At 43.8% G+C, this 25,711-nt stretch overlaps 1 protein-coding gene across 1 annotated transcript in view; it reads left to right on the top strand.

Annotated features, from left to right (window-relative positions):
* The window catches only part of TENM2 (teneurin transmembrane protein 2), a 1,113,787-nt gene that overhangs the window by 793,603 nt on the left and 294,473 nt on the right, over window positions 1–25,711 (top strand). Inside the window, exon 6 of the mRNA XM_080804500.1 lies at window positions 24,117–24,351. Within this exon, the coding sequence (XP_080660626.1) occupies window positions 24,117–24,351 (235 nt within the window). The remainder of the gene's footprint in view (window positions 1–24,116; window positions 24,352–25,711) is intronic.

Below are 25,711 nucleotides of genomic sequence, written 5' to 3'. Positions count from 1 at the left end.
ATATTCTGAATTACAAATGCCAGTGATTACAAAGGTGTACTTTAGAGAGGCTAACTGCCTTTTTTTTGGCAGGGATATCACCAACATTATCCCATTATGACTACTGGCGTCCACGGAGTGGGTTGGTATGGCTTACTCCATTTCAAAGAGAGGACTATCGGTCACAGCCAGATCACCTCATCTTCCCTCTCTATCCTTACTCTTTCTTTTCCTCCTCCTTCTTCCTCTTCTTCTCCTTTCTCCACCTCCTCCTCCTCCTTGAGAGGGTGTATAGTAAGAATCTAAAGCAAGTGTGTATGGAAATGATCTTTGTCTTTTCTCATTTCTTCTATTAGCATCTCTTTATCCTTTCGAAGAACCGCTCCCCCACAACACCTGTGGTTCCCATCTCATTTTCACTCCAACATCAAAACTTACCAATTCTAGTTTCTAGCCCCTCAGGCCCCCGAGTCTTGATAAGACAGTGAGCCTTAATTAGATTAATCGGATAACATGAAGCTCTCACGCGTCACGAAGGCACTCATTTCCTTAGGCCCATCAAGGGTATTCCTAATGTAATGCCAGGCACCATAGTAAAACTGTGGGAGAGAGATTTTTAGGCAGATAGAGCTTTCATGTTCCCCAAATTACATCCAATGTGAAGAGGAGCCTGTGTAATGATTCCGTAGTAACTGTAGGCAGAGTGACATCCCGGTACCACCCCCAGGCACCTAGCAGACACCCAAGTGTGTGTTGGGAGAATTTGTGAGAAAGGGCAGGGTCATTCCTAAGCTTTCCTGGGAGCATTTGAGAAATTACTTCTAACAGGATGTTAGAGCTTACCCATGAAATTGCTCTAGTCTAGAGAGAAAATTGTGAATCCATACAGAAGTTCTTTAGTTTTCAGAAGGAGACGCTTCCAGAACACTCTTTCTTGTTAGCACTTAAAGGCCCTACTGAAGGTGTCTGTCCCTCCTCCCGGACCACCTGAATACCTCAAGGAGGGGGACTAGATCATAGACACCGCAGTGTTCCTAGCTTTGAGCTCAGGCCCACGGTGCAAAGTAGATGCTCAGTAGATGTCCATGGAACTTACCAAGCATGATCGCTGGCGGCTGCTCAGGAGAGATTGTCCACAGAATGGGTTGACGAGGAAGCTGGGGTCTGGACCTGAAGGAATCTGAGAGATGTTCTTCAGTGATCTTATTTCAGATCCGTTTGAATCCTCACAGGGGAGATTGGATTCTAATCAAGGTCACCCATGGGCCATAGGCAAGAATAGAGACTGACAAAACTGGTGGGGAAAGATTTATGGAACTTGCCGTTACGGCTCAGGGCTATGTTTTCCCACAAGATAAGAGTGTTGTCCCTTCGATAGGAGCACAAGTGAGCAGTTCAGCTCCGCCTCTCTGCCTTCTGTCCTCTTCATGCACCAGTTCTCAAGACAACACTGTTATCGCGCCAGAAAATACAGCCCAGAGCATTACAGATGTCTGGTACAAGCGGAACCCATATTAATGGTTATTGCTTAAAGAAGAGGCATGCTCAGATCTCTTTACTGTGCTCTGGGGAAATAGCAGTTTTTACTTTCTTCCAGAGAAGACCAAAGACATAAAAAGATCAATTGGGTTTGGCCTATCTCAAAGAGAGGAGGCTTTTTCAGAGGTAACTTACTACGTGTCAGATCCGAGCTGACCTGAGACACATCCCCACAAATACAGATATCTTAACAATTAATTTTTATTAAGGTTCTGATGGGTGTCTAAGACACAAAATTTTTCATTTGTTGTAGGAACAACTAAGTTTGTGACATTGTAGGATGATTTAATGATTCAAAAAAAGGGGGGGGGTTGCTTTTATGGCACAGACTTCAGGCTTGCTCCAAAAATCCTAATTTTGATGTCTGTTGACAAATGACTTATGATTTCATTTAAACTACCTGAATTTTTTTAATCGTCTTTTAAACTATACTTAGGCAGTTTCTGACAGTGAGTAGATCATTCCTAAAGCAGAAAAAGATTTTTTTTGGAAAGAAACATCTCTTTTCAAGATGCCATTAGTTGAACCAAACTGGAAATTAATTAAAGAACCTTTTAAATGGCCAGGAAAAGCTACTATTTTTGCTCTGATAGAAAATGACCAGTTTCAAACACTTACTGACAGAGATGTTCACCATTCACCATACCATATAACTGTGTAACACAGTTTTATCCATGCCAGCCTTAGCTCAGCAGTGGGGGGGGGGGCGGATTGGGGGGTAGTTACTTTCCTTTGATTTCTACAAAGCAAAAGATCCCACAGTAGTGCCACAGCATTCTGACCATGCCTTACACTATATTCTCTGGAAATAAAATAGCACCTTTTGCCCTCTGAAAAACATTGCCATTTGTAATCAGCCCAGGTCCGCAGCTAGAGCTCTAAAACTGTCAAAGGCAAGAGAAACTTTTAAATTGCTTGCCTTTGATGAAAATAAAAATGTTATCCATGAAACATCTCTAAGAAAATAAATTCAGGCCTGATTCCTTCTATGCAAACAGATATATACAATATCTCCCTGAATCAGCTTTTTCTCATCTGAAATGGAGCTACTGTACTTTATTATGATGTCAGAGATTGAACCTAGGCAAGAATGCACTTCTGATAATTAAGATCATATCAAGTTTGAAAAGCTTAAATTCCTAAAAGGAGATGAAAGTGTCCTGATGGTGCAGACTCAGAATACTTGTGAATTGGTCATAGCAGTATAGGGATGAGTTTGAACATCCTTACTGCAGAAAGGTGCAGATAATACCAGAAAGGAGAGCACCCTATCCCCATAATCCCATTAAAAAAAAAAAAAAAAACCCACGAAGCGTCTCTTGGAACAGGCAGGTGGTGTATCATATGTTCCCGGGGTGGAGAATGAGCTTCTTGCTTTTAAAAGTAATTGATTTTATAGTGAAACGTGTCAAGAGCACTAGTTTTCGAAATGATTCTGTTCATGAGTGCCCGGAAATAATACATACTGCTAATTGCTTTAGAAATAGCCGGATTATTTAACTTGGGTTTTGACTGGTTAGAAGGAAGATCTCGCACCTTTGTGCCGTTTCCCGTTTCCCCTCTCGGGGATTAATGGCTGTTTTAAAACTGTGTCTACTTTTGCTGTTCAGACATGAAATCTGCATCCCCTCACTTTTTGTCTAGGGCATCAGCTACAGTGTTTTTTAGTTCAAACTCTGAGTGTTCTAAAGATAGCAGTGTGACATTTCTGTTTCAAGGAATCTCAAATAGTCGGCGAGATACAAAACACGAGAGAAGAAAAAGATATATGTTTGCTGATTTTACCGTCGTGCGGACGGAGCCGCCTAGGTGAACTGTTGTAAGCGGGAAGGCTGATTGCAGGTGGGGAGGGGAAGGAGGGAATGGTAACTTCGGAGAGGTGTAATTCATCGGATGCTTAGCAGCACGCCCCTTGTGGTAATTCCATATTTGAATGTCTCCATCCTGTACAGATCGATTGGCTGTAATGTGGAACCTGAGAAAGGAAACTCAATTGTTTCTTTGTTTTATGTTTTGTTTTGTTTTGTTTCAGTTGTTTCCTCCATGAGCTGATGTAAATGTGTCTGATTTAGAAAGAGACTATGTTTGCTTAAGGTGTCAGCTTAGTGGAGTGAGCCAGGACCATAGCCTGTGATCAAGCCTACCAATTATACCTGTTCATTTCATCATTCATGCAAACGAACGTAATACACATATAAGACCAGAGCAGACCCTGATGAATTTATAACATGACAGCTCATACACCCCTTCCTCCAAGAAGTCTTCTCTTATCCTCTAGACCAGGGGTCAGCGATTTTTCTGTAAAGGTCCACACAATAAAATTTTAGGTTTCACTTTCAGAGCCATATTTGGTCTTTATCACGTCTCCTTCTCTCTCTCTCTCTTTTCTTTATAACCCTTTAGAATGGACCAAAGAGTCTTAACTCAGGGGCTGAATATGGTGAGTGGGCCATGGTTTGCTCAAGCCAGGTGTCCCTCCATGCATCTCCCATAGCAGTCTTCACCTTGTGTTGAAAAGAGCTAAACTCTCAATTCCTGAAGTGGAGACTCTTCTTCTTCTTCTTTTTTTTTTTTAATTAACATATAATATATTATTTGCTTCAGGGATACAGGTCTGTGATTCATCAGTCTTACACAACACCCAGCGCTTACCACAACACATACCCTCCCGTTGTCCATCCCCCAGCCATCCCATCCCCCAACCTCCCTCTGCTCTAGCAACCCTCAGTTTGTTTCCTAGGATTAAGGGTCTCTCACGGTTTTTCTCCCTCTTTGGTTTCGTCTTATTTCAGTTTTTTCTGGAGGCTCTTGCAGCCCTGGCCAAAGCACTGGCAAGTGTTCATTTTCCAAATACACAGGGATCTCCACCTCCTAATTCTATATTCCCGCTGGGAAAAAAAAGATCCTGTATAGAAACTGGTTAAGTAACAATTCAGAGCACAGTGAGTGTTCTTGACAGGCCCTTTGCAACTCTGGCTTTCTGGAATAGAACCCCAAGTTGAGAAATAAGTTTTTAAAATGCCCTCTTACATTCTCCAAAGGGCTTTAAGAAAAATCTTGCTCCGTTCTCCACTTGGCCTTCATCCGGGGTCTTGTTCATTCTTCCTTAACGTGCAGTCTTTAACCGATTTAATAACTTTTTACAAAGAAGAACTTATAGGATGCACAGAAAATGGAGGGGCAGGTGTGGAGGTGCAGAACACAGTAGGAGGCCCAGAGGCAACTCCAAGATTGACACCTGAAAGCCTGACCTCAAGGAAGGAGACAGAATAAACCAAAAGGAGATACAGAACTATACGGCTGCGTAGTACAATTATACTTGCTCTTAATAGGTTTGCAGTCATTAATTAAGTGTTGAATTATCCTCATTATGCTCTCTTTAAAAATGCAGCCAAATTTAGCTTCCCATTTTGGATTATTACATCCACACAACATGGGTAAAATAAAAATATCTAGCACTTGCAGACAGTGAGTTTTGGTTATCTGGAAATTTCACTCTTTTGGACCTCCTCGTTGCTGAATGACATGTGATAAAAGACACATTTGTGACCAGGACTATCTAGCATGAAGGGCAACGGTTACAGAGTTGGCGGCCTGGGCGGGTTCTCCCTTTCCGGCTATGCAACCTCATGCAAGTCGCTCAATCTCTCAAACCTCCATCTCCTGATCTGTATAATGGGCACCTTCCCTTAGGGTCCTTCTGAGGACTAAGTAAGATTATCACACTTAGATAATCTTTACTGTGTAGTAAGTCAGTCACCATCTTGTCATTATATATTATTCTGTGTTAAATAAAAGTGAAGTTCTTAAGAACCTGGCACAAAGTGAGTACTCAAAAAAGTTAACTATTAATTTTATAATTATCGTCATCAGTATTGTTTATGAGTGTTTTAATGAATGACATACATGTGGTGCTATAGGAGACTACCTAAAATTATATAGTGAAGACATCTGAGATTTCACCTTAGACAAGGTGCTACTCAATCTATAATTCTAGAAATCAGGCTCAACTGGGATTAATTCTGCCAGATCCCATCTTAGCCCTGGACCACTTTCTTTGGTTAGGTTGAAAAAGGCTGTTTTTAGCATCGTAAAGTCCGCCCATATAGTATCACAACAAATCTTCTTATAAACTCTCAGATGTTTTGAATTTCTGACATACATTCACATGAATTGTTATGTTCTTTTTCTTGAAATTCAATTAGCCAACACATAGTACATCATTAGTTTCAGATGTAGTGTTTAACAATTCATCAGTTGCATATAACACTGGGTGATGAGCATTAAGGAGGGGATGTGATGTGATGAGCTCTGGGTGTTAGAATTGTTATGTTCTTAAACAACAAAAGAAAGCATGGATGTGGAATGGGGCAATTGCATATCAATCACCTGAGAAAACCAGACCCCCTCCTAGAAGAAGGGGAGTTTCAGATTTCTCTCACACCATTTTGGCTTCAAAACACACTTCATTTTATACCCAAAGTGTAACCCACTGGGGATGCAGACAGGCCACATTGGTTGTGACCTTTAAAAGCAAAAGGACTTGAAAAGGGCTGCTTTCTTCTAGAAAACAAGTACTAATGACAAGTCTAGCCACTGATGTAACACAGAGAAAGGGCTGGTTCAGAGGAAGAAATTGGGACAAGGGAGTTTGGCTGGAGCAGTGAGAAATGCCAAGAGAGCCTTTGGGTATTAACCAGACTGGCAGAGAGATCCCTGAGAGGAAAGACAAAGATAGCTCCCTCCTTTCTGACTCGGGACTTGTCCGCAGCTCTGGCACTCTCCTGCCCTCTCGCAAGGCTCTCCTCACTCAGGACCCAGTCTCCACTGAGGGAGAACTTCTACTCCGGTCCATGCAACAGCAGTTTTTCGGGGCTTGGCGTCAGTGTCCTCTGCAACACGGTCAGCACCTGCAACCGAGGAGCCTTAACTCACTAACGAGTTCAGCCAGATGGTTATGCAGGGGGCACTGCCTCCACGCGTCCAGGTAGGCAGAATAACGGGCGTTTTTTTGTTTTGGGTTTTTTTTTTTCCATGAATTTTCCCTGAGATTGGAAGAAAGGGAAAGGGGTGGGAAGTATCAAAGCCCTCTGTTTAGACAGGTACTCATGTACGTTTGTGGGCAAAGTCCGAACACCTAAGAGGCTAGGACAGGGCAAGAGAAAGAGTGTGTCCAGCTAGGGAAGAGGAAACGAGACACACAGCGCTCTGTAACCTGTGAGAGAGACAGGAGCCAAGAAGAGCAGTTGGGGCAACGGGGCATCCTGAGTTATGTGTCAGCGCCTACCGTCGCCTCGTTAGAATTCTCACTGCACACGCTCTGCCCTGGTGCTCTTCCCGGGACCAGCCCTCCTAAGCCACAGTCCCTTTGGAGTCTAGGCAGTGTTATTTTTGTTGTTGTTGTTGTTGTTGTTTTAAAGATTTTATTTATTTATTTGACAGACAGAGATCACAAATAGGCAGAGCAGCAGGCAGAGAGAGCGGGGGAGGCAGGCTCCCTGCTGAGCAGAGAGCCTGATGCGGGGTTGATCCCAGGACCCTGAGATCATGACCTGAGCTGGAGGCAGAGGCTTAACCCACTGAGCCACCCAGGCGCCCCATAGGCAGTGTCATTTTCCTGCACTCCCCCTCCTCTCGGCTTGTTCCAGCCCCAGCAGTTAGGAACCTCCCGGGCTCTGAAGGACAGGACTGATGTGGGTCACAGGTGCGGGAGCTACACAGACAGCTATGCTAATTACACCACACCTGTTTCCCCAGGTTAAGCTAAGCCGTTGCTATTGGAAACCTTGATAGCCCTTTTCATTCATCTGTTTACCAACCTGTAGTTAGTGCTGCTCCTCCATCCCCTCATCCCACCCACCCTGGACCTTGGGCTCAGACCCTCACACCAGGGGACAGGGATGGGAAAGCATGGCACGTGGGAAAAGAGTGTCTGCGTGTGATACCTAGAGGCTGTGAAAGAGAGAAGAGGCCATGTCCCCCGCGGGGCAAGAGAGTGGCCAGGAAAGTATTGCAGGACGATTCGAGATGTAAAATATGAGACGTGCATTTGCTAGTTGCTGGCATTTACCGCACAGGGACCAGGACAAGCCAAGCCATTTTAGATGGCTACATAAATTGCCAGACCTGTATCCAGCACTGCTGGCATTTCTTACATTTCCAAAGGTGTTTTTCCAATAAATCCATGGCATCATGCAGAGCTGTGCCATCACATTAAACGAAACAGGTATGCTTTTTCCATCTCTCCAAGCTTACGGTCTGTATCTCTATCAGACGTGTAGCTGAGCTCTGAGTGCCCTTAGGAGGTCTTCCTAAATACTTTTAAACTTTTTTTTCTTATTTTATTGCACTTTTTCGATCCCAGCATTGATCCCTTCTCCTGTTGGAAATTTCATAAGACATAAGACAAACACAAGTTTCTCTTCCTGGGTAGCAATTTCCATTCATGAAAAACTGCCTTGTGTGCATTCAGGAAGTATAGCAGGTTGCGACGCTCTGTAATTTGTTTCCCATCAACTAATAATCTTATTGTGATGAATAATGTAGTACTGTTAATGTTTCTACAAGGTTAGAGATTGTGCTGAGTGTCAGGAGAGAAGCTGACAGTGTTGGGCAGCGAAGCCCTTCTTTCTCCCTTTTACACAGTATGGGTTCTTCAACAGCTTGGAGTCACTGCTTGAGGTTTAGTAAGCCATATTCAAATGAATCCAAACACGAAAACAATGAGTGATGCTCCAGTCGAAGATTTACACATATGTTGATGCTATTTTTGTTTTTTTCTCATGTGCTTTTTTTTTTTATGTTTAAGGATGTGACCTCTATATTGGAAACAGATCTTCAAGTTTCGGGGAGGATTTGCTCCCTTGTTTCCCAGCCTCAACATCTCCACCTAGAATGGCTCAGGCTCTGATGCAAGTCTGTCCCCTTCCACACCAGATATTCTGTCCTGTTCTTACTTAACATCCATCCTACATGTGTAATTTTTATGGTTTTATTGTATACTCTTTACGTAGCGCACAGTGAAGTGGTCTTTACTGTGTACAGCTCTATGTGTTGTAACCCATGTAGAGATTTGGGTAACCACCCCCCCTGCTACCATGATACAGAGCAGGTCTGTCACCTCAAAAACCTCCCTCCTGCTACCCGTTGGTTGTTCCTGGCAGTCACTGAACTGTTCTCAGTCACTGTCACTTTGTCTTTTTTTTTTTTAAGATTTTATTTATTTATTTGATAGACGGAGATCACAAGTAGGCAGAGAAGCAGGTGGAGGGTGGGGAGGGGGAGCAGGCTCCCGCTGAGCAGAGAGACTTATGTGGGACTTAAACCCAGGACCCTGGGATCATGACCTGAGCCAAAGGCAGAGGCTTAACCCACTGAGCCACCCAGGCACCCCCGTCACTTTGTCTTTTTGAGAATGTTCCATGAATGGAATTATATAGTATGCAACTTTTTGAAACCCATTCCTTTTGTTCTGCACGGTGCCTTTGAGATGTATCCAAGTTGTTCATTATCAGTAGTTGATTCCTTTTCATGGCTGAGTGGTCCATTATACAGGTTACCTCACCTTGTTGATCCGTTCACTTGTTGTAGCGTATCTGGATTGTTTCCAGTTTTGGGTGCTTATAGTAGAACTGCTATAAACTTTCACGGGTAGGTTTTCATGTAAATATACATTCATGGAAATGTAGGTTTTCATTTCTGTAGGGTGAATACCTAGGATTAGGATTGTTAGATGGTGTGGTAAGTGTAACATCATAGGGAACTGGCAGACTTTTCCAGAATGTCTATATATTTTTGCATCCGTACTAGCCATGTATGAGCGTTTCTGTCATGGTAGTTTGATTAGCGTTCATGTGTGTGGCAAGTATGTTCTAGCATAATACTCTGTTTTCTCATGTGCTGCTCCCATAGGTTGATTCCATAGGTCATTTGTTTTTTAGTGCCCTAAAGAGACAGTCCTTACATTTTCTGCCAGTTAAGTTAAAAAAAAGAAAAGAAAAGAAAAAGATACGAAGTGTGTTTGCCTGCTCTGCTCAATGCTGTTATGGTTTCTTTGGTTTAAACTACATGTGTTTCAATTAGAAAAACATGTAAATGATAAACGAATGGTCTTTCTGTTGTTTATAAAACCGGGGTGATGAGGTTCATTGTACTTAGAGGTGTGCAGGTAGACGGGGCTGGGACAATTGGGGTAAACTCAAGTGGTGAAACCTCTCCATTTATCCCACTTCTGTTTCCACTTCATGAATCTAGATGTCTCACTCCATTCTGTGTGTGCAAAGAGGACCCCAAAAGCCATGTGAATCCTATTGACACAACTGGGAACCCGGGGCCAGAGTTCCGAGTCTTAATCTTGCAAGGAAAGCAATGCAGTGTGTATATCCCATGTACGACGCAGTGGAAGCTCCAATTCACCATGCTCTGTTATCTAGAAGTAAATATAAAAGAAAGTTGATAAATACTATATTTGGTTGAAAACAAAAAGAATCAAAATGTGATAGTTTTTCTCCACAGGTAATAATTGACATTCTTGTGAATTTCTCTGTGTGCCTGTAAATGGTATCCTAGCACAAAATCTTGCATATTGGGAGATACATGTGTGTAGACATGACAGAAGGATGAGTTCACCTTGGGAAGTAAGACAGGGGTAGGGACAGGGGAAAAGGGCTCATGTTTAGTTTAATGATAGGCATCTATGAAAAGTTTTCAGAGCAGTGTGTCATAATGGCCCTTATGAGATTGCTATCTGTATGCTAAAACATGAATAAAAACATACATGGGAAAGTGAAGCATTTGGATAACAACCGGAAGGAAAAGAGAAGAGTGACAGTAGGATCTTTGAGGCTCAGCAAAAAGGTCAAAATAGGATGTGAGTCTCTTTACCTTCCTAGAGGCCAGAGACTCTGGAACATCAAGAATCCACCAGACCCAGCATAGATGCTTAATAATGAGTTACCAAGTGGATGAGCACACAAACAAACGGAGACACGGGTGAGGGAATGAACCAGCGAACAAATGATAGGAAATGGTTTGTCACAAGTGAGCTTAACTAATAGGCCATAGTACTTGCGTCCGAATCAGAGAGAAAACAAAAGGAGTCGTGTGGAGAGAACGGTGTCTCTTTGGGTTTCTCTCAGGGAATAGGAAAGGCTCTATCACGTGCCTACTTGGGAGTAATTTTGCGAGGCTCCACAATAAGAAAACACCATAGAATTAGAACTCATGGGGTACCTGGGTGGCTCAGTTGGTTAAGCGTCGTTTTTGGCTCAGGTCATGATCCCAGGGTCCTGGGGTTGAGGCCCATGTCGGGCTCCCTTCTCAGTAGGGAGTCTGCTTCTCCCTCTAACTGTCCCTCTGTTCTCTCTCTCTCTCTCTCTTAAATAAATAAATAAATAAAATCTTTAAAAAAATTCTTTCCAGTGATACGCCACATAGAAGGTAGAAAGGTTTATAAAGTTTTGATAGATTAAATATGGCCAAATGGAGTCATTCCATATATAGTATGCCAGTGTTAGTTCCGATGTTAGACCTAGAACGCAGCCACCATGAAATATCTTACATACGTCGGCACAGTTAGGAAGCCACTGGACTTCACCTGATCCAATCCGAAAAGGCTTCCTGAAGGAGGAAGAATTCCATATGCCCTGCTTTTGACCTGCAAACCATCTGCAGCATAGCCTGTGTCCTTGCCACATCCTGTTGCTTTTCCTCCCACCTGCTGCTTGGATGAATTAGGATTCAGCCTGTTCAGGTGAGGCAGTGGCCTATAGCAAAGATCCTCTAATATGATAGATTCATGGTGGAAAGCGAACATTTCCAAGTGGCACAGAGAGCCACAGGAGATCCTGTTAGTCGGAGTTTAGAAGTGAAATGTGTCTATTCCCACTTGGGGTGTGTCAGAGGCCTCTGCCATCATTAGTTCCGTGGGGATTTCTGCTTGTAAGGCATTTGTTGTCATGTTTGGGTTGCTGCAGAAAGAGAAAAAATTGCTACAGTTTGCGTGAGATAGAGCTGTGTTTTGGCAAGGATGCCTGCAATGATTTTTTTCTGGAACATTAGTCAAGTTCAAGTTTTTGAGATTTGTCTCCAATGACATCACGCAGCAGTCCCTTTGAAAGACCTGTTGGGTCTTTTGAAAATCTCTGTTGGGATTTGGACTCTTCTCTTGACCCACTTGCTCTTGCCATACTTCTCAATATGTGATTAATTAATCTGTTAATTCAGAAATCCTTTATTGCACCTACTAAGTGTTCAAGGAGCCAGGAACTCAGCAGGGAATAAAATAACATCCTTACCTTCACTGTACTTACTTTCTAGTGCAGAAAGACAATTACTGGAAAAAAAAAAAAAGTAATGATGTGTGCTTCAGAGAAACAGCATAGTGAGGAGGATAAGACTGCTGAAGTTGTCTGGAAAGGTGTGTCTTAAAGGGGAGATTTGAGCTGAGACATTCCAACATTAAAAGAGAGAGCCACTTAGTTATCTCTATCCCCAGGCTTAGTGTACGGCAAGTGCAAAGGGCCTGGGACAGAAGGCTGCCTGGCTCAGTCCCGAATCAAAAGCCAGTGAGGATCAAGACCTTCCCTACTTATTTCACTGTTTTCTTGGAGAAGTAGGCTTGTAGTTGAATGGAAGAGGCGAATCTGGGCTGATATTCTGTCCAACCCCTATACACAATCCAAAATGTCTTTGTTCTTGCTTTTCCCTCTGCCTAGAGCATTGCTCCCCCAGACATTGGAATGTGTCTCTCCCTATTTCCTTCAGGTCTCTGATCAAATATCATCTTATTGAGAAGCCTTCCCAGACCACACTATTAAAGTGTCAGATAAGCAGGGTTGGAAATGGAAATGATTTTCTCCTCCAAATCTGATATTTCACGAGAGAGATTACTTACTCCCTACATTATGGGATTAAGAATGATCCCATTTGAGATGATAAATCCTAAAAAGTTTCAGTAACCCAAGAAGCCCTGAGAAACAAATTGCTAATTCATGACTTCAACCATCGAAATGCAATGAATAACTCAGGACCTCCGTGAGTTGCTCAGTGATGAATTTCAAGGATAGAGCAAACGGCACGGCTCATAGATGAGCATGAGCAAAAAATAAAAACAGAAACAAAAACAAAAAACAAACAAACAAACAAACAAAACAAGAAAAATCTTGACTTTACATTGAGTTTTTCATGGAAAATGGGACTGGAGGCTAAGTAAGAATATCAGGATTCAAGAAAACCTAAGCCTTCTTTATGCTGGTTTTCATAAGGAATGAGAGAATTTAGGAAACGTAAGCTAATGTAGGACCCTTCGAATTGTCTAACATCAGGTGGTTTTATTTCAATGTATTTATTTTAAGTTGCAAAAGGTAAAAAGACTACTGACAATTTAGGAGTCTATAGGACCTAGAGGTACTTACTATAACTCGTAAGAAGGGAAAAGGATCCTTGATTCTTGATGGTGCTATTTACCTTAAAAATATCTGACAATAGGAAGTTTTCCAAGTCATTACGATAATAATCTTTGAATCGCAGGCTCTATTTCCCTCCTCTCTTCACAACCTCAAGAAAGAATTAGCCTATTCTGGCAAAGATAAATAAATCCTGACATTTCTTAAGTCCTTCCTATCTGTCATGCATCTCCTAAACACCTTCACTTATAATGTCTTATCTCATTTAACTCCTTACCAAGTAGGAATGGTGGTCACCACCTTTTTTGAATGGGGAAACAGAGACACAGGCTGAGGGCTCCATGAGTCTGATTGTCTAACTCCAGGAGTCCTTCAGGCACGACTGGAGAGGTCAGTGTCAGAAGGATGGAGAAAACCCTGAAAATGGCATTCTGAGCCATGTGGCTAGGAAAAACCCCTTGTTTCCGGGGGGCCCAGTGGGAGACCCTGATTCTACTGCACCTGCAACCTCTTCCTCCATAGAACCGAGATCTACAGAGCACACTGGCCTCCCATTGGTCCCAGATTTTTCTGAAAGTTGTTTGCATCCTAGGGTTTTTGGCTGGGATGGGAAGGACTTCATCATCTGTCTCTGCTTGGCCCTGGGTATTGCTGCTTATCGTCTGTGCTACCTGATGGAAAGGCCCTGAGCACGGTCTCATCCACTTTAATTGGGAAATGCAAAGCAACTTCAAGACACCTTTGAAAGACACTACTGTTATAAATAAAAACCCAGAGGGCACTCCTTTTGACAATCCATGCACCATGGAACCCTAGGTGGAGGATGTTTCTTTAGGAAGCCCTCAGATAATTTTCTTGTGTAATTACTTGCTCGTGTGTGTGTGTGTGTGTGTGTGTGTGTGTGTGTGTGTGTATTTTGAAGGCAGAAAGAGTATCCTGGAAAGATCTCCAGCAATATGCCCTGTTCGTCCCATTACATCAGCTGTCACTTGACATGAAACCAGATGCAGTTCAAGGTCTGACATTCAGCTGACTTCTGTTTATATAGTATGGAGAAACTTTTGTTCCCTTGTCCTATAAGGCATGTACCATGAGAGATTTGGGGAAAAGGTCACCCAGATAGTAAATAATTCTGCTGAGCTTTGTAGTGAAAATGCTCCAGGAGCCTTTATCCCGTTCTTGCCATTTAACTGGTATGCTTCAGTCATTCCCAGTGTTAATGAATGGTGTACATCAGAGCTTGTCTCCATCATTCCGTTCATCAGAGACTCAACCTAAAATCAAAATCATATTTTATCTTTGCTCTGATCGTCTACCTGTGTTCAGGGGAAAACATTATGACCATCCAAAGGGGAAAAAATAAAGAAAGAAATACACACCAACAAAAACCTGGTTAAAGAGCTAAAGAATGACATCTTGATGGAAGAAAACTCCAACATATGATTTTTATTTTTCGAAAATATAGTCTGGGCTGTGAAAAACATATTATCTTCCATGGGTAGGGAAATACTCAAATTTTGCCCAGACTATTTTATAATAAGACCTTGAAAAGCTAGGCGATGAGCTGGAATGAGAGGAGTTTAAATTTTTGATGCAATTCTCTGCTTTGGAAAGTGATAATGCAGCTCAAATAACAGAGAGAGTATTTTCTGCTACAGCGCAACAATCAACATAACGTCTGGGCATATTAATAATTTCACTCCTAAACTTCTCGACAGGGAAAGCATGGGTCTTAATAGCATTGTCAAGATCCTTAGGGCAATTGAAAAACCCAAAATCATTACTTTCTACTGATAGGCTTTCCTCTCCCAGAGGATGCCAAAATACCTAGGGTAATGTAGATTTATTGAAATGCTCAGATAGGCACTGCTCAGACATAACTTTGCAATAAAATCTTCTCTTTAGAAGGGTTCCTCTCAAGTATTTCAAGTGGCCTTTTTTTTTTTTTTTTTGTCTTTGTCACTTGGAAAGTAGCTAATGGAGTTGACATTGATCTCAAGTGATACTTTCTAGATGATTTAAGAACACAAAGAGTGAGTATGGGGGTAGGGTAAAATGCTGTGACATCTATGATTAAAATCCTTTTCTGACTCACCGTATGTGAGAACCTGCCCAGTTGGGGCAGGAGGGTCCCCAGCCTACAACTGCCCTTAAGGTCGTGATTCAAGCACTGCTGCTGGTTCAGCACCCAATGCCCGAGTTCCCTCCCTTCCCCCCACCTGACCCCCAGTGTCCCACCCGCGTGTGTTTGTGTTTTAGTTGAGCAGGAATGGCTCTCTGCCGTGATTACAGACGGGCCCGAAGCACTGGAACAAATTCCAGGGTCCCCCTAGGGCCCTCAAGTATACAATTGACTCTCAAATGGCCATACCTAACAATCTCTGAAAAATATCAACAGCAGTGGAGTCCCAGCCAAAAAGCTCCTGTGAACACCAGCTTCCGGTTGCCAGGGAAAGATATTTTTAAGTGGTATGAAGTGTGCCCCATCTGAGATCTAAATTTGATTGGTTCTGGCGAGGCTCTGCAACAGACATCGTGGTTATAAAAAACAGAGGGAATCACCATTTATATGAAATGCCCGGAATAGGCAAATCCATAGAAACAGAAAGTAGATTGCTGTTTGCCTGGGGGTAGGGGAGCTGGTGGGGGGGCGGTGACTGCTCCTGGTATGAGGTTTCCTGTGGGGGCTTATGAAAATGTTCTAAGATCAGACAGTAGTGATGGTTGCACAACTCAGGGAATAGAGTAAAAGAAAATGCTAAAGTGTACACTTTTAAAAGCTGAATGTCATTATACGTCAGTACATCTGTTATTGAAAAGAGAGAATGGGTAGTCAGGCAGAACCAGGGAAAAACAAACAAATAAAGACAAAGGGAAACAAAGTCACCTTCTCCCTGGGTCCATCTGTCTCCCTGTCGAAGGACTTGTGAGGGTAATAAGAATTCAGACAATTAAGGGAAAGGCCCATCAGATTCTGGCGATCGGGAAATGCTCACAGAACAGAGGCAGACGTCTGCTGTGATCCCCTCTCAGATCAGTTGAGGTTCTCCCAACACGACTGCCCTCCCCCCACAAACACCATGTGTTCCTTCCGTCATTCATTCAGCACTACTTCCGGGCCAGGCACCAGAGCCTTGTTCCGGGGATGTAAAAACAAGACAGACAGACTCTTTATTTATGTATTTATTTATTTGACAGACAGAGATCACAAGTAGTCAGAGAGGCAGGCAGAGAGAGAGGAGGAAGCAGGGTCCCCGCCGAGCAGAGAGCCTGACGTGGGGCTCGATTCCAGGACCCTGGGATCATGACCCGAGCCAAAGGCAGAGGCTTTAACCCTCTGAGCCACCGAGGCACCCCCCAAGACAGACAGACTCTTGTGCCGAATGGAGCTCACAGTGCTATAGGAGACACAGGAGAGTCCAAAAACGATAGAAAACCATATGCCAAGGGTGATGAAAAAGAGGCACCCAGTGTGCCCTCGGGAGGCGCCCAGCTGCATGACAGTTAAATGCAACATGTAAGGAGAGAAACTCCTCTCTCTTAATGCCCTGTGCCTCACTTTCTTCATCTTTGTAATGGAGAACACCATCTCCCTCAAAGGTTAGTAGAAGTCTAAATAAGGTGAGCTCTTACCACGCAGCTGGTGCTTATTAAGCGGGAGCAGTTGCTCTTCGATGATCTCAGGTGTCCCCCTAAACCTATTTTTTGTTGATGGATGTAGGTAGAGCTGACAAAACTTTGGTTTCCAAGCCTGCAAATGATTGTTCTTTGTGACCGCAGTCCCCATGCTTCCACTGTGCAGTGTGGATGCGGGCGTCATTGTGAATGCACTCAGAATGCTTTTTCTCTGAGGTCATATATTTTGTGTAAGCAAGAGAACTACAAATCATTCCTTATGAGTGAGCACAGCCCTTGCCTTGCCTGCTGCTCTGCTCAGGCTGAATAGGGCTTTTCCATTAGGGGAAGCTGCCCCACCCACCCTGAATCCAGGACCCTACACTCCCAGCCCCAGAGGCACTGGTCAGAGCGGCTGCCCAGCCCCTGGAGACAAGAAGGGGGTTGTAACTTGGCCCATTCGTTCATTCCTGCCTTCCTTTTTTCTCCTGCATTCTGGAACATGCAGCATGGCTACAGTTCACTCCAGTGGTGGCCATATCCAAGAAACACTGCGATCGCTCACGGCCCTGCGACGCCAGCGCACCACACGGGGGTCAGCACCAAATAATCCACGTCTGTTGTTCAGAGGACAAATCACTCAGCAGATGCTGCAACAGGGAAGGAGGGAGAAGGCTGAATGCCCGTGTGTCTGATACTTAGACACAAGTACATCTCTTTCCATCTCTTTCTAAACACTGGAGGAGGCTGGGTCTGGACTTCCCCACACACACCCCCTCCACCCCCAGGCTGTTGGCAAAGTACCTTCAGTTAGAGCAGGAAGGATGAGCTGGGACCTAGTGTGCCCTTGTTTCTGCCTGCAACAGACCTAATTGCTGCTTATCCCTGATGCCACTGGTTACGGGAGCCAGGGATGCAGCACGGAGGAGGAAGGAGGGCCTTTTGGGAAGGCACAGAAAAGAGATTGCCCTGCAGTTTGGCTGTTCTGGCCTATTTCTCCTGATTCAAGCAGCACTGTGAGGTGCAGAGCTTTGAGGTGGGCAGTTCCCTCCAATTTCTCACAAGATGGCGTTCTGCCATTTAAGCAAATGTGCACAGAAATGAGTTCAGGCCGTTTTCCTCTGTATTTGCCAGGGTGAGTGTAAAGCAGGGCGGGGGTCTTGATTCTCCCCCTGTGTGAGTGGCCTCGGGGGGCCCCGCGCTCTTTGGCATGTGGCGGAATGGGGAAGAAACCCTGGGATCCACAAGCAGCTGGCCACTTACTAAGCTCCATGATCTTGGGGGCTTCACTTAATCTCTCTGTGCCTTACTGGTTGGATCTGTAAAATGGGGATGATAAGAGAACCGGTCCCATAACAGTGAGTGGCAGCACACTGAGATAATTTACAGACAGCAGTTCGCACAGGACCAGACACACAGGGAGAGCTTAACTCCTCGCACACCTGTTGGTATTATTTTGTAGTCCTTAACATCAATTGTTTTGGTTATGGAAATGGAACACTTCGGAGTCCCACGTTCCATTTCTGCAAGCTCGGAGACAGATGCTTTTGGGACTGCCCCTAGTAATACCTGTCCCACGTCACTCAGTCAGCAGGTCCTTCTGCAGACCACATCTGAAGCTGGAGGAGGTCTGAGGTTGGTCGTTTTGCCTTTCTGTGTTGATGTGATACCATCCTCCATCCTTCATTTTCCTCAGACCTATAGTTGCTATTGCTGTTATTACCATTATCAGTACTATTAATTATAAGACATAATATATAATAATATTTAATACCAACTATGTGCCAAGAATGGTGGTAGACTTTTCAGAGATGTATTCTCATTTGATGTTCCTAACAATCACATGAGAAAAGTAAAACAACTCTACCCATTTCATAGATGAAGAAAGAAACTTGGAAAAAAAAAATGCCTCTTTTCCAGGGGTCACACTCTTAGTAAGTGGCCACTCAGGGGTTCAAAGCCAACCACGAGCCTTGTCATCAGCAACAGACTCTTCCTTCTAACTAGAGGCTGTCATTCTTTTTTTTTTTTTTTTTTTAGATTTTCTTTTATTTATTTGAGAGAGAGAATGAGAGATAGCATGAGAGGGGAGAAGGTCAGAGGGAGAAGCAGACTCCCCATGGAGCCGGGAGCCCGATGTGAGACTCGATTCTGGGACTCCAGGATCATGACCTGAGCTGAAGGCAGTCGCTCAACCAACTGAGCCACCCAGGCGCCCCGAGGCTGTCATTCTCAAGTCTTCACCTCTGATTGTCTCTGTCTCTCATGTGAGGTCAGATCCGAACAGTGTGTCCAGGTGCCAACTTTCACCAGCCAGAGACTCCAAAATGTGTGCCAACACCACCTTCAGTTCTAGCATCTTCAAATTGTTGTCAAGATGGAACTTGCTCCAAAGACATGGTTCAGTAGAAGGGAGCAGAGAGTCTGTGGTTAATTCATCATCTCAGGGTCCGAGGGGTTGAAATTTTTTAAAGACCAGCACTTGGCATACCATCTCCAAGAATGAGTGAATTATGAGCAGTTAGGCAGGCCTATACTTATATTTTTTTTCTTTCATACATTTTATCATTTTTAATCACCAGGAAAAAATAGGGTGGACTACAGAGCAAGACAAAGCTATCTTAGTCTATCCCTGCCCTCCTACTCTCCTGTACACCCACACCCTCTTGGCAAGGGTAAACCTAGCCTAAATGTCTCACCCACCTATTTATTTAGGAAGAGTGCAACAATAGCCAATTATTAAGAATTTCCTTCCTTAGCTCCAAAGAAAATCCTTCCTTTATATATTATTGGCAATGTGGGCGTTGGTTGTTTCCACATGCTGTTAGCTTCGCTAGTCGAGTTAACCCAGGAGCTGAGACTCCAGCATTTTGCAGTCCCCGGGCCTAACTTTGTTAGAGTTGATACTGTTGCCCAACAAAGAAGCACTGCTTTGTTTTTCTTATGACTCCACTGTCAACCAGTTGGCATTTAGGAAGGTGAGAATATGGGAATGGCATCCCTGTCAGGACCCGAATTCCTGGCAACAGCAAATCTTAAGTATAGTTTTTTTGAGCAAACAGGACAAATCAAGCGCTCATTCAAGCACTTAGTTTTTAAACATACAGGAAGCAGGGGCGCCTGGGTGGCTCAGAGGGTTAAGCCTCTGCCTTCAGCTCAGGTCATGGTCTCGGGGTCCTGGGATGGAGTCCCGCATCGGGCTCTCCGCTCAGCAGGGAGCCTGCTTCCCTCTCTCTCTCTCTGCCTGCCTCTCTGCCTACTTGTGATCTCTCTCTCTGTCAAATAAATAAATAAAATCTCTTAAAAAAATAAACATACAGGAAGCACCTTCTCGCTAAATTCATTTATCCTCTCCTCACTGGGAATCTTACCTATCCTGCCCTAGCCTTTTTTTTTTTTTTTTTCTCTTTCCAAGCATTTTATAAATTAAACTTGAAGTAACAGTCCCGTTGAGGCCAGCTGGGTCGGCTTTCTTTTCCCTTCTCTCAGTTTTTTCCCCTCAGAGGGATGAAGGCAGACTGTTCTGGACTGTACTTTGACACATGACCCCTCTATGAGGGTGCTCCTGCCCTACCTTTTAACAGAGGACCAGTGTGCCGCTCCTCCTTCCTCAGACGAAAGTCCACATGGTACCTAAAAATAAATTCTAGGTTCTCAACTCCAGATAAATCAGGTACAAGATAATAGGTTAGTGCTGTGATTGTAATGACAGTTGCCTTTTGCCTGCTAATAGCATACTTATTAAGTTGATAGTGTGTAAGCATTTATGTTACATAGTTATTCGTGGCTCAATTGCATTATTATGTGATTTCATATTTATGCAATAGAAGAGCCATTAATATGCACATTAATTAAACCCAATAACTGTGTGGAACTCAGAGTGGACGCGAAGGTTCCTTCATCAAGCTAAGCTGTTAATCATTTCTGTTTCAGCATCTATTGAAGACACAAGTTGCCTTTCAGAAGGGCTTTTCCATGTAATTTGGCCTCATGGAAAGCAGTAAGGCATGTTGCTGGCCATTGTTTGCATTTTTTGAAATGGAAAACCATCAGACCCAGCAAGCTCTTTAGATGACTGTAATGAAAACCGATAAACACAAAAAGTGCTTGAGATCATTAGTTGTAGCAGAGGTGTTGCTATATTAGAGATACATTAACTACCCGGAATACGAACGTACCACGGAGGAAACCAGCAATCAAAGACATAAATGCCTACCCGCGGTAACATAAATGCATATAGCCGGCCAAATTAAAATAACAGGGATTTTAGGGTTGATGGCAAACCAGAAAACCATCCTAAGGCATTAAGCTATATCCAGTTGCTGCTGTGGGAGAATAGACTCCGTATTTTTGTTCTAGTTTTGTTCTCAAGAGAAGTCAGTGATCTGGAACGTTCTACAAAATCTTGACTCTGAAATTTTGGTCATGTGCACCTTGGGGGCTGTCAGTTTACGACTTCTGCCCTAGATGGTTGAAATCTGGGTTTACGTCCTGTACTCAAATCTGGGCTCCTTGAGAGCCATAATCATGTCTTATTCACGCTTTTATTCCTGGCGGAAGCAATCAGGGTTTCGTGCACATGGTTGGGGAACTTGCCAGCCTTGGGTGGCAGGCTTGGCACTCCCCGTTCCTCTTCCCCGCCATCTTCCACGTTGACGCATGGCTACTTAATGCTGTGGTCACCAGTGATGGGTGAGTACTCAGGATTACAGACATGGGGTTGTAGGCCCAGGTTCACATGATTCAAAAGGGGCAGACCCAATCCTTGAACCCGGTTCTTTAGATTTGTGTTTCCTACCCATGGGCTAAGTGCCCCCCCAGATACTCCCCTGTCTCTCTGTACACACCCCAGTGGTAGCTTTTACCACTCTATTCTAATTGTCTTTTCTAGTTCTTGCACCTAGTTGCAAAATATGATCGTTAGATGGATAGATAAATGAGCAAATATCCTCCATGTCACAGTGGAAATGAGCAACAGTAATGAGGAAAACATCTTCTAATACTGATGATGCTAGATGGTGGTTGTTGTTGCTGTCAATAATGTGATTTATTTGCAGTGAAATAACATGCTGTATAGGAGGGCAGGGTGAGCAGAGAATTACGTCTTCTTAGCAGCTCGACTTCTCTTCCAGCTAACTGGAACGCTCACCGTCCATTTTGTTGGGACTCTGCCACATAGCACCTGGGTCCGTGGTTCCATTCCCCCCAGCACCACCCCTGGATATGATCAACAAATGGGAAACCACAGGAATTCCACCCACACAGAACACAGATGGACAGGGAAGGGCCACACAAGTTGGAGTTAGCAAAGAAACCTCAGCTCAGGATGAATAGACAGGAAGCAGGAGGGTTCTGGTATCTCATTTAGTGAATTAAATACCTCCCAGGGCCTCTTTGTACTTTGGGAGAGTGTGTGGTCCGGAGCTCTGGCGGTGGGGACGGGTTGCTGAGGGAGGTGGAAAGTGAGGGCTTGGGGCTGAGGAGGCTGGGTTCCCACTTGTACACTGATTCATCTCATCTTCCTGAGGCAAGTCTCAAGATTACCTAACTAATGGCGAATAATGACCACTTGGATGGAAGTTGAGAGAAGGGAAAGGAAGGCATGAGAATTCATTAACCCTGTGTGAGGGGCTAGGATAGCATCTCTAAAGGACCATGATTACATCATTTCACCCCCTTTTCTCACCTCTTCCCACTAATATGAGACAGACAAATGCTAAATAACTATATAATAATACATTACTAGACAGACAACAATGCCAGGAAATGTAATAGCCTGCTCCAGCTATGAAACTCTCTCAAAGATATATTTAAAATGTCACTGGTGCATAATGTAAAATACGAATTGCAGGTTCATTTGGAGGACGTGGTTTAAAATCTGTACAACTCTATGGTGGCATTTCCCACTGGGGTTTAGTTTTAGTTGTCTTTCTCTGAAGACCAAAAAAAAAAAAAAAAATCCCCCCAAGTAACTTCGGCCCAGGAGCACAAACTTCGAGGAACCACTTTCCTCTTTTATTTTTCCTTCTTGTTTTCCTCAGTCATGATGCTCTCCAAACCTAGTATCTTCTTGACATGTTGTCTTTCTTTCGGAATATTTCTGCAGGCTTCCCAGGAGCCACGGAATGTAGATTACACCTTTTGGAGATGTAGCCTGGCCACATAAGGAGACAAGTAGTTGAAATTTGTGTCAAATTGCTTGTTTAAATGATGTGAGCCAACTTCTTAAAGCCAGGACAGCAGGGGCTGAGGATTTTAAAAGTTGGCAGGGGCCAAAATGACAAGGCTTGGCAGTCACCTGGTGAGCTGCCAACCTCGACTGGAGGCTTCAAAAAAGGACACAAATTAAAAGTCATGTTTCAGCAGCCATTAAAACCAAATTATAGGCTTACATTGCATAGTGAACTACTTTCATTTTCATTATGCTTAAAATATTTCATTTTGTAGATTGAGAATGGGTTGCTAGGAAAACCCTGTGTGGAGTTGTCATCTGTGGTCATATTTACAAGAGGATACACGCAGAGGTATAGTTCTCCTTTGTGCATTTCTCCTGCAAGGAGAGAGGATTTCAGGAGAAGAATAGGATGCAATTTGGAGTGAGGGTCATGGTTTGAAAACATCAGACCCGATGTCTGAGCAGGCTCACAGGTATTTTCTTAAAGTCTTATTTTAAAAAAAAATTTATATACACACACACACACACACATAAGACATATACTTTTTTAAAATTAATTGTCACCGTCTTCAAAACACAGGAAATTTTATCTAAAAGTCCAGCTCTTCAGCTTTCCTTGAAAAACTAGATCTGGATGCCTTGGGTCCTTATCCCCACATGGCCACATGGGCTCAGATCTGAGGGAGGGCTGCTTCCTGCCCTCTCCGGGTCACCTCAGTCCACAACTGGCCCACCTCCCTTCCTACCTGGCCCCCACAGGTATTTAGGTATGCTACTCTCTTAGAGGGTACCATATTTTGTTACCTTTAGAAGAAGGAAATATTTGGGGCACCTGGGTGGCCCTGTCAGTTGAGCATCAGACTTTTGATTTCACCTCGTGTCATGAACTCAGGTTCATGAGATGGGGCCCCATTTCAGGCTTACACTCAATGCAGGGTTTGCTTGTTCCTGTCCCTCCCTCTCTGCACCTTCTCTCTCTCTCTCTCTCTCTCTCTCTCTCTCTCTCAAATAAAATAAAAGGAAGAAAGGAAGGAAATATTTGTAAAACATGTATGTGGTGAACTGGTTTACCAGGAGAGAGTTTATGGACTTGTTACAACAATGATCAGCCCTGACTGTCATGTGACTTCCACTTCAAGATTAATATGTTCCAGCCTGGTTTTACTAATCTAGTTTCTCCTTCTTCTGAGGCCGGCAGAAAAAAGCAAAGCAAACCATGCTACATATGAGTAACCAACCCTGGAATTAGGCATTTGCAGTCTTATCTATGTGTCTAGTCTGTGACTCTCAGAAATTAACCCACATAGAGGCATGGGTTCTAGGCTCTACTCCGTGGGTTTGCAGAGCTTTGGTGGCTGGAGTCTGCAGTCCCTGATGGCCGTTTCTCCTTCCTCTCTTTCCAGGTCCTCCAAACCACCACAGCCAGTCGACTCTGAGGCCCCCTCTGCCTCCCCCTCACAACCACACTCTGTCCCATCACCACTCGTCTGCCAACTCCCTCAACAGGAACTCACTGACCAACCGGCGGAGCCAGATCCACGCCCCAGCTCCCGCACCCAATGACCTAGCCACCACGCCAGAGTCCGTTCAACTTCAGGACAGCTGGGTACTAAACAGCAACGTGCCGCTGGAGACCCGGTAAGTGCCCGTTGCCCGTCAACACCCGTTGCCCTATCAGAGTCACCCACATGGAACCATCACAGGATGGCTCAGGATTCCTGTCAGGGAGACAGTCTTGGTTTAAATAACAGGAAGAGTTTACCACCTCCTTGCTGTTCCCTTGGTAATTCGACCCTGGATGGTAGGTTGATAGGTATTTCTTGGTTCACATGTGTCTCCTTTTAATGCTTGTTTACTCTCTTAGACAGCTCTTGTGTACCCAAGTAATAGAATTAGCATAACATATTTTTACTCAAAGGCTCATGGGAAACATGCTTATAAGGGTATATTGACTGAAAACTGCTGATAAATTATGCATTTGGCCTTTCCTGAAGTAATAAATGAAGACTCATTTGAAATTAAGTGTTTGGGGAGACCTTGAGAAACAATCCCTGATTCCAGACTGACAGAAGTATAATTTTAATTTATATTTCATCCAACATACCGTCTCACGTTAATCCCTCCTGTACACACTAACAGCTTGATGCCTGAGGGGCAAACAAGAATGTACAAAAACAAACAAGAAAAAAGGGGCAGCACTTAGGTTGGAGTGAAGAGTTGCAAAGTGATCTCCAGGTCTGGCCTTGTGTTGTTTTTCCTCTGCTTCAGTCCCTTTCTTACCTTCACGCCTGGTCCTCCAAAACCATGTCCACCTTGATGCCCTGAGAGAGGGGGCGTGGGTCCCAGTGCAGCCGGCTGGGGCCGAATGGCCGGGAAGGCTGTGGGTGGCTTGCTAGATGGGGAATGGCCCTTGTGCTCCAACCCCAGACCCTTTTCAGGCTTTGGGGGTTCCGGTTACTCTTGTTTCTTTGTCCAAAAGAGCCACGAAGAGAAACAGAGAAAGCAGAGACTTCACTTTGACCCTCCAAAAAGTTCCCACTTGAGTTTTTAAACTTTAATAAGTTAAGTTTGAGGAAAGATGAAAGGAATCTGTCATCTTTCCGGTAATGGCCAGCAAATTTTCTGTGCGCAGCTGGAAGCAACTATGCAAGCCATAGCATGTATCTTTTTTTTTTTTTATAAGCTCTTGAATAACTCGTGTACCGTTGTCACTGTGGTCACTTTAAACTTAAATAAAATTTGTTCTCTGATTATAGGTTATTGTTAACCTTGCCTATAGTCTTAATCTCTGAGGCTTAAAATATGTAAAGTCAGTAGAAACTATATGCATATATTATACATAATAGATACATTGAAATATCTGCAATGATATAGTAACCTGTCAATAAACAGCTTTGCCAGAAAGTTTCCAGGCTGAAAGCAGACTGGTCCATGACACTGGACTCGGGATATCCCGTAGTCGATGATGATCTTCAAGGCTGTAGAAGTTTTGCTCTTT

The sequence above is a fragment of the Martes martes genome (assembly GCF_963455335.1).
Source record: "Martes martes genome assembly, chromosome: 5".
Classification (NCBI taxonomy): Eukaryota; Metazoa; Chordata; class Mammalia; order Carnivora; family Mustelidae; genus Martes; species Martes martes.
The sequence above is the reverse complement of the archived record's forward strand: the minus strand, read 5'-3'. Positions and strand labels throughout refer to the sequence as shown.